General features: G+C 38.6%; 1 protein-coding gene and 1 long non-coding RNA gene across 3 annotated transcripts; one reads left to right on the top strand and one right to left on the bottom strand.

Annotated features, from left to right (window-relative positions):
• The first annotated feature begins 1,755 nt into the window (after positions 1-1,755).
• LOC4337875 (uncharacterized) lies at positions 1,756-5,959 on the top strand. 2 transcript variants are annotated; one of them, XR_010741704.1, is made up of 4 exons: positions 1,756-2,162; positions 3,437-3,506; positions 3,627-3,881; positions 5,755-5,959. It is a non-coding gene; the product is annotated as an uncharacterized lncRNA (long non-coding RNA). The 2 variants fall into 2 exon arrangements; XR_003242628.2 differs by having other exon boundaries at positions 1,756-2,168.
• Positions 4,644-11,012, bottom strand: LOC4337874 (gibberellin 2-beta-dioxygenase 1-like). The gene is made up of 3 exons (XM_015783997.3): positions 10,409-11,012; positions 5,772-6,198; positions 4,644-5,254 (listed from the first exon to the last, which is right to left on the bottom strand). The coding sequence occupies exons 1-3, from the start codon at positions 10,849-10,851 to the stop codon at positions 4,976-4,978; spliced, it is 1,149 nt and encodes a 382-aa protein (XP_015639483.1). The 5' UTR covers positions 10,852-11,012; the 3' UTR covers positions 4,644-4,975.
• Between the last annotated feature and the right edge of the window lie 6,198 nt (positions 11,013-17,210).

Raw genomic sequence — 17,210 nt, 5'->3', positions numbered from 1 at the left:
TTTTGAGCATCGGTTTGGGTGTTAGGTGTTTTCGGTTGCAGAGAAGCAAGGGTGTTTTAGTATTTTTAAGTTAACTTGGTAGCCCATTCACGTCGGACTAACGCAATGGTATAAAAGGGCCATAAATTTCATTCCAATGGCATATAAGAGAGCAATATATTTTCGATGGCATATAAAGGAACTAATGAAGTTTGAGTGGCATATAAGGAATTCTCAAAAAAAGTGGTATATAAGGAATTTTTACTATTGCCATTCATGTGTGATCGATGTAGTGACTAAGGAGATCGCAATTCAATTACACGTTGAAATGTTGCATGCGCACGGAGAAGAAACCACAAGCAGCTGCATGTGTACGAGGAGTCTCGCCTACATGCAAACGGAAAATGGTGAACATTCAATACGTGAGACTTGTTGCATGCCTACATGCATAGAACAAAACGATGCACGTGTTTATCCTAAGAATGTGCGGTGGAAGAGAAATACGGCGATCAAAGATATAAAACTTTTCCAGCGCTAATACGTCGATCATACATGAACGGATGGAGTATTACTTATATTACATGTGACGATGAAAAATGTCGTTGAATTACACACTTGGTATATTTAGGGTTTACGTTTAGAATAACTCAATTGATAATATGGCATACTTGATAAAAAGGCAAGTGAGAAGATAGCGGCATTGAACGAACTAGGGAGAGAGATAAGAAGGGATAGATAGGGGATTCTCTTTGACATCGGTGACACATAAGGTAATTTTCTTATGAGACTAAGAGCAATGTTGAAACTATTTTCCAATGAAGGAAGGTCTGGAGCCAAATATCATACCAAGATATTAATAGTTTTAATAGTTCTTTGATGGTGTTTTATTTGCTGACAAAGTATACCAGCAATACATATGAGACTAAATCAACCCTAAGGGGATGTTCGAACCTTTATATTGGACGGTGACGGGGAGCCTGACCAAGAGCCGTCCCTACCGCCACCTCGACCAACACCTTTCTTCAGCCTTGCCGTTTTTTGCACCGCGGTTGTCAGAGAAACAAATCAAGAGAAACACTCTTGCACCCCTCTTCGCACCGCCGCCACCGCTGGAGATGGGGCGCATGGCCAAGAGCAGCCCATGAGCCCATCCTAAGGTAGCCTTCAGGAAGGCCGTGGCGGAGCGGTGCCGCAGGCGGTGGCACTCTTGCACCCCTCTTCGCACCGCCGCCACCGCTGGAGATGGGGCGCATGGCCAAGAGCAGCCCATGAGCCCATCCTAAGGTAGCCTTCAGCAAGGCCGTGGCGGAGCGGTGACGCAGGCGGCGGTTGTAGACGAAGAGATAGTAGAGCTTGAGCTCGCGAGGAAGTGGCGCCTCGGCCTCCACCTCCCCTCTCATGAGCCCACCTTATCAACGACAGCATCGTGGGCCCAATCTTGCCGGCCTCCCCGCCTCGTCCCTCTCTGCACACGCTCACCGATGGAGAGAGAAGATAGAGGTTGGGGGATGAGATGGAGGACATGTGAGTCCCACTTTTTTTTTGACTGACATATGGGCTTGACATATATTTTTTAATTTTTTTAGTATTCAATTTTTCTCTTTTTATTTTTTGAATCGAACGATCATGTAAGCGCCACGTAGGATGAAGATCTTGTTTGCACTGGTTTTGTAAGTTGGAGAATGCGTTATATCCCGGTTTTTCGCACTGAGGATGAAAATCAGAATGGGCGACAAATGGAGTATCTAAAGTGAACCTATTCCTAATCTCGATGTCGTGGTCCAATTCCAGATTAAACCATTCAGCCCAAAGCATAGTCCGTCCTTCCTTGCTCTCTCTCTTCCGTTTGCCTTTCAGGCATTTCGCCGAACACTCTTGGAGCAAGCGAGCGGCGGAAGGACGGCGGCTCGCCGCCGAGGGCGACGGCGTGGCGGGACAGTGAGGGAGCCTTATATCAACTCGGAAAGCACGTGGAAGGCTGCGCAAATGGGGATCGGCGGCGGCGGCGGGGATGGAGCTGCTCCAAGCCGGAGGGGCTGAACCGCGACCACCAGGTTTTGGCTCGTCAGGGTCTCCGTGCCGCCGCCGCCACCGGCGGCGCTGGTGTTCTTGGGCCGCGCGTAGGATGGGCGGAGGCCGGCGGCCTCAGGAATCTCCTGCTGCTCCGGTTGCTGTAGCTGCAGGTAAAGGTAAGGGCATGTCTTGTAGCCGCGCGGGTGTTGTGAAGTAGTGGATGGCTGCACAGGTTTTCGTTGCAGTTCCGATTGATTGCTCGTGCGCAGCTCTGGGCTCCGAGAAGATGCAGTTTGTGCAGGAAATGTTCTTCTGTGTGAGAATCGTTCGCTGCCACATGCCAACTTAGTAGAGTACCAAATCTAGTGTCAGGTTTTTGAATGTCTAAGCATTGTGGGCACATGACTACATTGTCGATCTCCCTGATGCTGGAGGCACAGTTGGAACCTGGTCCGATTTTGTGCACTCTAGCATGATTTGTGTGGATGTGGTGGATGAAGTAATCGACATATTCGGGCATTTCTTGTCCTGGATGTTGGCTAAATGTTTGGCACCGCAAGCGAGCTATCATCATCGGTATCTGACCATCTGATGCGTGAAGCCACATGAAATTGATGACAGCCTGCGACATTTCAAGTTGCTATTTGCGAGCCAACCATTTGTTTCAGGGATGTAGTAATCATGCCATTCCCTTTAGAATTTAGTGTGCCCTTCTCCAATTTTGAAGCATGCCCTTTCTGGACATGTTTCTGTTTCAGTACTAATCAGGTGCATCTCTGCAATATTTGAGAAACAAGTAAGCCTGGTGCGCGTGTGTTCCCCTTTTGTTTCAAAAAGATTGTTTTTGGATGATGACAAACTGACGATTTCTTTGTTGGCAAGTTCAGGTAGCATAGGCATAGCCCAACCTGATTCTGAACGATTTAAAGATATCAAATTAAGAAACCTGAGTACAGTCCTACCATTCCCTTCTGAACAGAATATTTATGACTTGATATACATGTGGTTGGAATGCTCATATTTATATTGCTTTATGATTCTTGAAGTTGAGGACATTCATTAAAGGATGCTTTTTGAACACTGTTTTTAAACAACACCCAGTTTCTGCTTTAGTTATTAGTGCTGAACAGACATTTCTGCAATGTCCCACTTAAATTGATACTTATGGAACAAAATTCACTTTATATAGTAAACTTAGAGCAATCATTTCTAAAGCATTATTTTGCAGGTTCTAGATTATTTTTGAGATTGGTTGTAATTTGATCAGTTCCCTTTTTGTTATAAACAGCAAGCTCAATGAATAGTTCCATCAGATTGGAGCTACTTTGTCCTTTAGTTGGTTGCATAACCAATGTCTTATCTCTGTTTTTATCTTCCAAGAATTACCGTTGACTTCATGAAAGAAAATGTTCTGTTGACATACTGTTATTTTTGCGTATTGCAGGCTCACAGCCCTTGGATAAGGTGATGTAATGGTGGATTTTGATCTACTCTGTTGTGTATAGTACATGCTGGTAAGTGATATAATGAAAATGCTTTGAGGGTTCTTTTTATTTTTTGAACAGTGCTGTCAGGTTTCATGATTATTCTTATCTCCATGAATTACTTGATCACTCTTTTTTTTTATTTTACAGATTATATCAGCCTGCATGAATTTGGGTAGTTAGAGTGGCCCTGAGGAATCATTGATGCAGTCATCATCTGCCGTTGTGACTACACACCATGCAGGGAAGATTAATGGGAAGGATTGTGATTATACAAGAGTAAAACTATTGTTGGTTTTCTTGCCTGCAGCTGACCTTGACTCTGGTTGCAAGCAAGGGCTTGAACTTCGTAATTAAAGACTGTGTTAACCGCCTATTAAAGAAGAATGGGGGTGGCTGAACTAGGTACACACCATGCAACCAACATCCTTCAGTAAGATCATCAAATATAATCTTTTCCTGCTTCAGTATGTATTGATTTTTGAGAGAGTCACACTACTATATAAAGAAGTGAAAAGTTTCGAAGTGAATATCTTTGTATAGTTGTATAATTGAAAATAGAAAACTGCATGTATAATTGACCGCCACCAGACCACTTCACGGATTTGCTGTGATTTATATCACAATAATTGCTTATCACTGACTCATTCTTTATTAATAATATATGCATACGGTTCTTTAATGATATGTATCTTTTGGTTCCTTTCTGTTTCTGCCATTGAAAAAGAAATTAGGAGGTGCATTGAAATATAAATTGGGAGGTAGAGGTGCATCCGTTAGGCAGTATCTTTTTTTTACTACCCTCTTATTTGCAACTGACTTATAATATCATGTTCTTTCCGACAGTGCATGAACATATATATATCATAAAACTCTCCATTTTGTTTGATGTGATGTTGGCTCTACAATTATCTCCCATTCACAGGAAAAACCATATGTAAGTTGAGTTGACACTTGGTGACTGTCCTGAAGTATGAAATTTAATCTAGTGTAATAATGGTGTGGTTTGCAGAATTACTTGCAACTAGCTTATGCCAACCATGTGTCAAAAGTATTCTGATTTCTCTTAAGATTTCTTAATAGATCATAGTTCTCAAAAACTATCTATTGTGCTCTGTAGTTAGGTCTTACTTTTGTGCTTTAGAGGGACAAAGGGAACACGGATAGTTAGCTGAAAAGGCTATATTACATACTTCCATACAACCATAGCTTATATACAATGCTAGCAATATTACACATCCGTCAACTAACTCATTACATATAAGAGAGAACATGGATAGTTAGCTGAAAAGGCGACAGTACATTACTTCCGTACAACCATAGCTTCTGTAGACTGCTAACGATATTACACACCCGTCAACTTAGGCACTACACCATCATAATAGTGAGATATCTGACGATAGTAGCCAGACTGCCAGAGAGCCAAAATTTTGGGGACAGTTTCAGCTTCCTAATCCCCACTGGTCCATAGGCATCGTCTGCAATTTAACCAGCAATTCCTATGCTTTTCCCTCACTGGCATTGTCGCTGTCATCATCGTCAATTTTGAAGAGTTCTAGGCGGCTGTGGCTCAGGCGGAGTGAGTACATTGTCGTCTTGTACTCAGCCCAGGTGAATGATCGGTATCGGCGTGGGCTGCTGGCTGTGATTGTCTCTGGGAGTGCCGAGATTCGTGCATGCAGGGGTGGTGATGCGAAGTATATTGTGGACAGCCTTGGCCTGCAGGCGGTTGCAATTACCCTGTGCCGGATACTTATCAGCCTCCCATTTGTCAGAGCCTGAAGAAATAAAGGCCAAAGAAAGGATAAGCCGAAGAATGTCAGGAATGCAAAACTATGTCCAGGCTTACAGCATCATGTTTTAGTGATTTGTTTTTTTAAGTTGAGTAAAACAGCGGTAGTTGCAGGATAGAAAGAGATTTTTTTGTCAGCTGGTAAGAATTGCAGCAATACAATGAATTTGAGTCTGAAAATAACAAACATATCAGTGTTGCATTTTTTTTGACAAAAGAAACATTGTTCAGCAGTGCTGCAGCCTTATGAATCAAATGATTAAATATATATTACTTTCCTGTGTGTTTTGCAGTGAGCAAAGAAACATTTTTTATGAATAACTGGAAGAAAGCCACATAATTTGTAAATCATATGATAGTCAATGCGGTCCTTTTATAATCTATGAAATAATTTCTTTGCGGTCCTTTTATAATCTATGAAATAATTTCTTTTGATAATAGTAAACCTTATTCTGATATATGTAATGCTGTTTTTTTTTGCTCTAGTCATTTACTGTGACTACCTGGAGGACATCACCAACATTGACGAAAATGGCCGATGGGTCCGATGGCACCTGAACCCACATCTCCTTGCCCTCGTGGTCCGGCACAAACACCTGTAGCCCTTCCACATCGTTTGCTCGGAGCAAGCTAAGGATCTGCGGGTCAGAGTGCTCGCCGAACCCAATGCGCCCACCTGCCATCAGATTCCCACCATTGCTAGCCTTGGTGCTAACAAGGCTCTTGATATTGCATTGGTCATCATGGTCAAGTTTGTGAATGTTGCATGATGGAGGGTAGTGGTTGATCCTCAGGAGGCAGTCACTGTCAGCGTTTGTGGTAAGCTTGCTGAAGTATCTGGGGTCCTTGAGACCTAGCCCCTCTCCTAACAGGTCCAGGATCTCACATGCGAGCTTCTTCATGGCTTCAATGTACTCATTCACAATAGCACTGCAACAGAGTGAGGGAGGATATCAGCAAGTGAGCACAATCAACTTGAAATTGATTTTATCAAAAGAATGCTGTTATCACAGAATCAGGTTGGATGTGCCATGACAAGTAAAAAGAAGCTGGAGAAAGAGGAGCAAGGTCTTTGACTGATTGATGGCTGCAGCAAATCAAAAGCTGCACCCACCCTCCCTCGGCATGCCTGCCTGATGAGTTAGAAAAGATGATACACTGATGGGTATATGTGTATGCCTCTGTGCTTGTGCACCACCATCTACAAGACGTGATATATTCGTTTCTTGTGAATCTTGTGATGCATGGATAGGCCACAGAATCAGCAGTACATCATGCAGCCGAGGGGTGACAAATTTTCCAATGGGCAAAAATGTGTTGTTGACAGGATTGGCCATACTTTTTTCCACTGCTCCATGGAAAGACCCATCAGTGCGTGGATCACAAGTATCACTGCCCCTGCCACTACACAACCTCTGGGACATTTCATTTTATCTTACCATAAAGAGGACTCCTTGCATGTGTGCCTCCTTTCTTTTGTTTGGCTTTATATGGATAGCATAGATATGCTCTTTAGGGGCCTGGATCATTTTATTCTCATCAGACATGTGTGTACTTCCATGTGGGCCCCTGTCTGTTGCATTTGACAAAAAGAGGTTGTTCTTCCTTCTTGTCTTGCACTTTTCATATAGCAAAATGGTTACTGTGAAGATTTCCTAGCCATTCTGTTCTTAACCTGATGCATTCTTGATCATTATTATCCCATTCTTTGTGTTCACTACTTCACTGGCATGTTGCTATCAATATGTTTCCAAAATGATGTGCTTGTGATAATTAAGCTTAGGCTTTTGAGTTGATTAAGGCATTAAGATTAATATTCTTGTACTAGTATGGATATTATATATTAATGGCTGATGTATGTATGGTGATAGAGAACTAAGAGGAGTTTCAAAAAGTATATATCATGTATATCCCAACTAAACACATCATTTTCTACATGAAAACCTGCTGTACTTTGCTAATTAAGCTTGCAGAGCTTTCTGGTAGATAAGGATGCTTCAAGTACTCACTCTGTTGCTGCATCAGTTGGTGGTTGGATATTGCCATTAATTGGAAACCACTGCATATATGTCAGATTGGTTGATACACAAATATATACAGTTTGTTGGAGAGGGACCCTGAGAGGAGTCTTCTAACTACCTAAGTGAGGGTTTTCTTGTCCATTTCATCATATTTTCTCTCAGCAAACTCTGATTAGGCCACTACCTGGTTCTGAGTACAGTCAGTGAGTGGTGAGTAATCTCTCCTAGTATGTGAGCTCTCATTCAGCATACACAAAGATAGTTAAGGAAAATCTGATATATTATTGTCTTAGTTGGTAGACATTTTCTCCAATGGCAATATTCGCTTTCGCTTTCAAAACCACTTATGTAGTCATTTTTTAGAGCAAAAATGAAAATATCAATTGGTATGCTTGATCCTTTTCCAATGTCTATTTGGTTAGACAATGATACCTAACTTTCATCAGAAAATTTCTTATGCCCATTTTGTGGAGCTATCAAGTTTGTTATGTCCCATCAGTTGCATGCTTTTCTTTTGCTTTAGAAACTAGCTATGTATGATCTTAAATTGTTGGAACTAACTTATCATTGGCCTGTCCATCATAGCATCAATTATGCCATTATTGTGATAATTATTGTTTTGAAAACTATGTACTCATGCATTTCCGTGATTTAATTGATGGGACCTGTGTCTGAAAATGACAGTATACATATGGATATGTACTGAAGTAGTACTATGAAGAATTAAAAATGAAAACCCCATATGCTAACATAATAAGTTAAAATTATAACATAAACTGCAGCTTTCTTGAGTCAACTTTTTCTTAATAAAATTAATGTAAATTGATCTTAATTTACCTTAAGTTATAGTATATGATGACATGAGTGTAACATTTCCATCCTTTTCCTTATTGTGTAAACTAACATTTAGTCCATCCTTGATATATAGTCAAAAGGCTACATCAGAAGATCATAACATGGAAAATATGCAAGCCAAACCAGCTGAAAAGAAAAGAAGCAAGCCCAGTTGCAATTGCAAGCTTGCAACTGGCATGAGTGCAGTGCAGGTATGCATGATTCCAACTTGGCCTTCTTTTGACTTCTGAACACAATATATTATGCATATCTATAAATTAATTGCCCTGTAGCTGATGAAAAACCCATAGCTAGCTAGACATCTCTCAAGCCAAGCCTATCCTACATATGCATCCCATGCATGCATGTAGATAGACATCATGCAAGTCTATACCTTATACTACTATATAGTTATAAGCGAAACAGTATATTAGTGATTAAAAAATAATATATAGATAAAACTTTTATACACATGTTCTTAGTAAATACTGAAAAAATAAATTACGATAAAAAAAACCTAAAAATTAACTATAAAATTTATTTTTTCTTATGCCTGTAAACTGAAGGCTAAACGATGGAGCCCTGAGCCCTCTAAATATATAGATATGTACCTGATGCTTCGTTGCATCACCCCTGAGCAGTACTCAGATGCAGAAATATGTAAGCATATCTCACTGTATTTTGACAACACATGAAAAAGATAGATAGATATATTGTAGATAGGAAAACCTAACCAAGCTGACAAAACCCTTTTACTGCTACCAACCCACACTACTACTGCTTGGACGGCATCACATCAGCAGTGAGACAGATGCAGGATTATGACATGAATATGTAGATGTGGCCGGTTAGTTAAGGAACACAGCATGATATATATTTAATTTTTTTTGCATGTTCATCTCACACTGCAGGGACACCGGACACCCATGCACCGTCTTAATTAACATATTATTGGATCATATATAGTCGTCTTTCATTAACAGTTTAATTAAGTAATCAAGCTTTAAACCCCTGTAGAGGTCAGCTAGTTCAATAAAAATACTTTAGTGATGCACAGGGACGAGGGGTCTAGCAAAAATAATAAAAATGACAATCTTTAATTATATGTGTATGTGTGTGTATACGGGTAATACTTAATTAATAATATATATTATTCACGTTGCCTCATATATAGTTTAAGACCATATATGCAGTGCCATGCATGTGATTGATATGCGTTTCAGTACATAATACATAGAAGAAATTAATTATATTGTAACTATTGCAATATTTGCAATATTAGTTTATTGTTGTAACAACGACACTGTAAAACTTAGTGAATATAGTTCTACCACCATGTATGCTTAAATTTGGGAAATGGTGGGGTTATCAAAGATTTGTGACAAAATTTATTACGAGCAACCAAGCGCATCCGCAAAAGGATCGAGAGAAGTAATTAAGCTCGTGTATGTAAGTTCTTAAAAAAAAAAAAAGCTCGTGTATGCCCAGCTACATGAGAATTTTTTTTTTGGATGAACCAGCTACATGAGATTTTACTGTCAACAGAGCTTTTAAAAGGCACAGAGTTAACTGTATAATATATCTTATATAGGATACTCCTTTCCCGTTGAAAAAAGAGCCTTGAACTTTTCAAAATGAACTAGATATAACTTTGTCTACTTAGTTGTATATTCTTTATCACCAATCCAAATGTAAGTCATCTTTTGAAGTAAAACCATAGGGAAAGGATCCCTACAATCCAAAAATAAGTTATACAAGTATATAATCTCTTACGAAAAATTATGTTTTGATAGAACAAGGCCACACTATTAAATATGCCGAAAATTTGTACTTCGAACAATAATAATTATCGTCGAAGTTAAACTGATACATTAAAACAAATATATTCTTCTGTGACCGGAGTCCGGCACACTTTATTTATTATAGAATATGCATGGGTAGCATTAAGAAAAAATTAAACCATAGAGAACATTAGTTATATACATGCATAACAATGTTTTAAATACGTGTGCCATGTAAGCATGCATACTTTGACACGTAGGCGCAACACAATACGCCACTCCATCCGTTCCATGTTACAAAATGTTTTGGACTCTTAAAAGTTCATCAATAGATCATGCATGAATTTATTCAAAACCCAGAACATTTTATAGCGTGAAACGTGAATCTATATATTCAAAAACCCATAACATCTTATAACATGAAACGGGGAAACGGAGAAATGGAGGGAGTAAAAAACTAATCGATTAAGCTAGGCTAAGAGTGAGTGGTGGTATTGTACGTACCTGAAGCGAGAGGGGTCCATGGCGTCGATGGTCCTGGCCCGGTGCGCGACGGCGGCGGGGTTGGCGTGGAGGAGCAGGTACTCCAGCTCGCCGACGTCGCCGTTGAACCCGATGCTCCGGCAGCCGTACCCGAGCGGGCTCGCCGGCCCGGCGCGCTGCTTCTCCGCCGGCGCCATCGCGAAGAACGCCGCCGTCGCGGCGTCCAGCCTCGCCGCGACGGGCGCCGCCGCCGGCACGCCGTGCCCGACGCACCGGAAGAACCCGTGCGCCGCGCACGCCGTCGCCACCTGCCTCGCCACCGCGCCGCGCTCCGCCGACATGTCCACCGTCGCTATCGTCACGCCGCCGCCGCCGCCGACGACACCGGACGCCGCCGCAGCTGGCGGCGCCGCCGCCACCACCGTCTCCTGCCTCGCTGGCGTCGTCGCGGAAGGCACCACCATGATCGATCGATCGATCGAGAGCGGGAGAATGCGCGGCCGGAATGGAGTGGGAGATTGGAGCTCAGGATGTTGGAGTTGGCTGCGATGATGGAGGAGAGGAGGGTGGCGCTGGTATTTATGGACGCCGGAGAAGAGAGAGAAGAAGGAAAAGCTGGTGATGGTGGTGGTGTCATCTTGAGGAGTAGTACACAGCTTAGCTGGGAGAGTATAGTATACATGTGTCAAGCAAGCCACAAATCTCAATTAACTTCTGATTAATTAGTTTAATTAATGAATGACACCTGCATCATCTTGCTAGTGTTCTTCTAGCTAGTTAGTGTCATGCTCTCATGCATACTTCTCGTTTAGTACCTCCCTCCATCCTAAAATATAAATAAAGCTTTAAAGTGTGTAAATTTGGTGCATACATAGTCTCCAACGTAAAACTTTAATTTATCCCGTTTAAGGTCACCGGAGACAAAATGGATTTATAAGATATATTAAAACAACTTCTATATAAAAAGATTTCGCACGAGGTAAAATATGCATGTTAATAAGAAAAGAACAATGCCTTTGACTTTTCTTTTCATATAACGTATTATCAACGACTCTAAAATTAATATCATATAAAAAATACTTTCAAATATGAATATAATGCTGCCACATGTACGATCTAAACATATATTATTAATTTAATTATTAGTCAAAATATGTAAATATTGATTTTTTTAAACTGTGGGCTCCTTATATATATTCTGTTGTGAGAGTACCTCTAATTTGCAGGCTCTTAAATTCCCTTCTCATCTTGACATTGAAATGGTTAGCTATAGCTAGCCGTAGGCTGTAGAAGAGGAGGAATTATAAGGTCATTTCTATAAAATATATGACTAATAATGTTTTTCTAGATAATGAATGACTAATAATGCTGGATTAGTCCAGTTAATCGCTACACGATCTAGTTGTGTTTTAAAAAATGAATGTCACTATAGTGCTTTGAATCAAATAAATCACTCTATAGGTCAATATCCAGCATAAACTGGCGCGCACATCACGCAATTGCACGGGTAAGGCCAATATAGTTTTCTTATCTTGTGATCATACTTTGACAAACATACCATAATACAATTGATAATTTATCAATTAAATATCGTGCACATCATTTGTTCTTTTGTAATTGTATAGATCGTCGACTTTTTGCGGTCTTCGGCCCTCGATCGATGGACCATGTTATTTTGACTATTGCTTTTTAAAAATGGATACTAGTCATTCCATTTAGATATGGTTTCGAGCCTGTCCTAAAATTGATTGTCCACACACCAATAATAACAACTATATATAAGGCCTTAATTAGGACATCTAAGAAAAGAGACTTGATCATATATCTATATAATTCTATAAGACTCCAATGGTGGTGAGTCTAGTGACATTGAATCTACCACCATCAGCTACTCACTGTCATGTGAGCCCTTATTGTCAGTGTAACAATTCAAAATTCAAGCAACATCAGAGTTGGTCAGTACCCAATATTTATACTTCTTCATGACTTCCTAACTGTACAAGGTTCTCTAGTATAGCAAGTGATCATCCCCTCCAGTGGCGGATCCAGAAAATTGGTTCGTTGGTGTCATAACGTGTCTATCGGTGTCATAGTATGCTAATTATGTTTAGAACATGATGTTATAGTATATGGATAAGCAGTTTTGCTATAGGTTTTGCTAAAAGTCGTCGGTGTCGCCTGACACCGATGATTATAGTGTAGATCCGCCCCTGATCCCCTCTAGAATGAATGAGGTCTCTAAAAAAGTGAATGTGTTTTCCTTTTTTTTAGATAAAATGAACATTACATGTTTATACTGACTATATACAGTCGAATTAAAATAATTTGGTATATGTATCAACTATTAACTCTAATATGTCCTAGTCAGAACTCCTATATTTTTTCTAATAATTTCATAAAAAAAATCATTACAACGCATAGGCACCCTGCCCTGCTAGTATAGCTACCATACATCCAACCAGATCATATATACAACATCATTTCTTTCAATAACATATGGCATGGTATATTTGGCGTTGTCTTTTCATTGCTTCCAATAGCTCTCCCCTCCCAATCGAAATGTAGAAATGTTTTTGACAATTGTCTCAAGGGAGTGTCTAAACTAATTAAAAATTAATTTTGTTTGGAGCCAATGATCTGTATTAGTCAGTATGGTTTACCACAGTTATATAGTTTTTATTTATAAAAAAATAATTCAATGCATATCATCTTTATATCTTCCACTTGGTTCACTATTGGTCTATAATGCTATTACAAGGGACCAGGATACTATGTACTTTGAAAATCAATAGCTAGGGATCCTTTATCCTACTTTAGGTGACATAGTTTCTTTATAATTTTGTTATAGAGTTTTGTGTGATTTATTTATTTTCATTAGCTCAGGAGTTATCATGCAATTGGAAGGAGATGCGAGTTTGTTGTATAACCTCGTATCTTCTATTTTAGAGTCAAAACTTATTAGTTGTGTGTACCGATGTGGAAGATGTAAACAATTTACATTATATAAAATAAGTACATGCCAACCAAATATTTTTTTTAACATAACAATGTGCCTTGTATATGGTACAAATATGATGTCCAAGAAAAGGGAAATGAGGAAGAAAATTAGACCCTAGCTAGCATGCACTCAAATATATGTGCAAAATGAACAACCATTCATGCATGCCTAGCTAGGGGAAGCTAAGATTAAAGAACTTCAGGGTTCAATCACTAGTATGGATGCAGGGGAACCAGATTTTATCAACACATTAATAAAGTTTGACTCCACACCAATTCGATGTCATATTCAACTAATCTATTGAGCCACTAAGATGGCAATTAAATATCATCCGACACCGATCGAATGGTCCCTATCAACCAGTACACTTCTGGCCTCTTGACTGATGGATGGAAAAAAAACAAAAATATGGTATATGACAGTGTGTATATATATAAATATATATATGTGGACTGAGGAGGAAATAAAACTGTTACTCAGCATCCTATATACAACAAAAATAAAATAAAATCAATTAGTAAAATATAGAGACTATAAGCTGACATAAAAATAGCAATAACAATATGTTATCCACATATAGAGATGACAAAAACAATAAATTGCAACATATATAATTAATTCTTGAGACAACTACTATTTGGTCAGGTCATCCTGGAGCATATATAGTGTACAGTACTGACCAATTGTGTGCCGACTTGATTAAAAATTAGCATATATAATTAATTGATGCCGTCCATTGAGAAATTGGAGATAAGCACGTGAACATGTTGTTTCAAACCAACAGAGTTAATTACATCCTCAATATCCTATTATTTCTATTTCACCGAACGAATATATATATATATATATATATATATATATATATATATATATATATATATATATATATATATATATATATATATATATATATATATATATATATATATATATATATATATATATATATTTATTTATTTATTTATTTATTTCCACATATATAGTTGGAGTGAGTCAAGCACCAATAATGCACACACATTTTAATTGTCCCAATTTTAAGCAAACAAATTATTTTAAGCGGTTTTCCTTTCAAATACACCATGAATGGTTTAACTTGCAGCGGTCGGCTTACAATTGGTCTCATATAAATTGTTAAATTTGTTTTTCCGTCCCCATTATTTTGGAACTGCATTTCACTACCGTTCTTAAAATGGACGTCAATTCATTGTGTTTAATCAGTCGAATTAAGCATCTTGTTTGTAAATTCTTCAATTAAGCAAATTCTGATAAGCCACACCAACTAGTAAATACTAGCTCTCAGTAAAAGAAAAACAGAGAAGTATATTGGAGACCAGAATGGTCTTGAAGGCTTGAAACATTTCACAGACCTGATTACCTGATGTTCAGTTATCACAGGAACTAATTAATTTCTTGCAGTCTTGACCAAAATCCCATTTAATTGTTTCCACCGTGCATGCCACCTTTTCTTTTCACAAAAAAAGGGTTTCATATTTTCTTTTGCTGTTTTAATTTGGGTGGAGTATGAGCTGAGCCAGATGCAAGCAAAATAAATAGAGCAGCTATAATTTTTTTAGTACACTATGGTGCAGAAAAAAAAACATATATATCATTTCTGCATTACATATATAACCAATAATTAACCTAATTAAGGAAGACATTAGTACAACATGGAGAAAAGGTATGGCCTAAAATTCTGAAAATATTTAGGAACAAAAAGGCAAAACCAGACACCCAAGTATGAATGTGGGGCTACTCCTGGTGAGTCCTGATATGGCCTTGTGCCATGCATCCTCCTTTGATTAGAAAGTCTGGCTGAAAATCTCTGAGACAGAAACATGCTGCATTGTCATGATAAAGAAACAATGGACAGATCACACGCACGGGTGCATCAACTAACCAAACTTACTCAACACGCATGCCATTTCTAATAATTCTGTTCAACCAAATGACATGCTTTGTGTGTGTGTTCTATGTGTCTTCCTCAAGTAGATTACGTTAATTTATACACAACTGATTTTGTTGAATTATACATAAATAATAACCAGTTGACTAAAATCCATAGATGGAAAGGATATCACTTCATTTATATATATATGTACTTCTCAGGCAGTTGGAAATATTTTTTTCCCATTATCTTTAAAAAATAGTTAATACTTCTCCCCTTTAATTATATGGAGTACCATTACTGAGTTTATCATTACCGAAAACTAAAAAGAAGTTCCATCTCCTTTAAAAAAAAGTTCCATCCATCAAAGTCCTAATCAAATTATTGAATTAATCATGTTTCTGTTATTTTGTTTGAGATTTCCTTTTTAATAATAAAATAATAATATCCCGCTATACTTAGAGTTGCACAAATCTCACTTGTTAAGTTCGATCTTAGCTACTCGAAGGAAAACAAAAGAGCATCACAAAAGAGAAAAAAAGGGCAAAATTTTCTCATACTTCTCCCATACAATCTTCTCTTATCTAGTTGTGTAGACATGCACACAGAGCCATGGCAGACACAGGGGGATCTTGATCAAGATATTTGGTTTGTCTATGAGTTTATTGGATATCCGGTGAATACCCAGATTTTTGGTTTGTCTATGATCTATAGTGCGCAAAGTGCTATGTTTGCTTTCTTGGTTAGTTCATGAATGTTTCATTCAATTGGTTGTGGGTTCAATTCTCAGTCCCCTTTGCTGTATTCTCTATATTTTCTTCTTTAGTTATTGTCTATCTTTTCTTATTTGGGTATATATATAATGTTAAAAGCATGTTTGACAAAGCTTCTGAAATGGAGCCGCCTGAATCCCACTCTGCTATCTAGTTTATTTTTTTAAGATCACTTTAGTCCACTTCACCTTTTTTAGTGCAGCTAAAACTGTTCGGTTGGACTTCGGTTTTAGGAGGGGTGAACCAAGGGCGGAGCTACATAGAAGGGCGGGATTTTTTTTTTTTGGGGGGGGGGGAGGGTAGGCAGAAGGGCTCGAGAACCCGGTCAAAACAATTTTTCTATAGTTCTTCTATTTTCATCATATGTATAACCCCCTTAATCCAAACTTAGATACTCGTATAATCCTAACTCTAGGTGTAAATTAAAGTATAGTAAAGCAAGTGGCACCTCTTCATTTCATTCTATCTCCGTAAACTGGAGCCCTACTAAATAGATCTAGATATACATAACCATCAAAAGAAAAATATCCTATGTTCGCCGCGCGGCGTAGGGATCAGCTAACTAGAAGTCTTGATCTAATCCTCTACTTGAGAAGTTCAGTTGTTTCTTCTCTAAAATATCCCCCAACATACTCCCCTTTTTAGCTTAGCCAATAAAAGGGACAACAAATTGTTGTCTCTTCACGTGGATGACTCAACGGCACGGCCGTTTGCCGCCCGTGTGCATGCATGCATGCAAAGCACACGTGGATGACTCAAAGTCACATACTACATGTACACTGTTAAATTAATTTAACCCACAAATAATTGGTTGGAAATTTGCAAAAAGTTATGTCTTGGTCGGCATTAAACCGAGCATCAAACTAATAAACAAGGATAAAATCAGTTAATTAATTAAGCAGACAAAAAGTTGCCCCGGCCCCTAATTAAGCATCTTTTTAGTTATAGGAGAGATGGCCTAGCTAGAATGGCATATATTCTATACGTGTTAGCTAGCTAAGCAATGCACATAGTATAGTGATGATTAGTTTTTGCCTTAATTAGTCCCAATATATACATATATAGATTCCATAACAGTAACATGATGAGTAATTAATTAATCTAACATCTTCTTTCTACGAAGTTAATATCCACTCAACATGCAAACATAATATTTATTAGCACTCT

The sequence above is a fragment of the Oryza sativa genome, chromosome 5 (assembly GCF_034140825.1).
Source record: "Oryza sativa Japonica Group chromosome 5, ASM3414082v1".
Lineage (NCBI taxonomy): Eukaryota > Viridiplantae > Streptophyta > Magnoliopsida > Poales > Poaceae > Oryza > Oryza sativa.
Note: the sequence above shows the minus strand (reverse complement) of the source record. Positions and strands in the feature narration are given on the sequence as shown.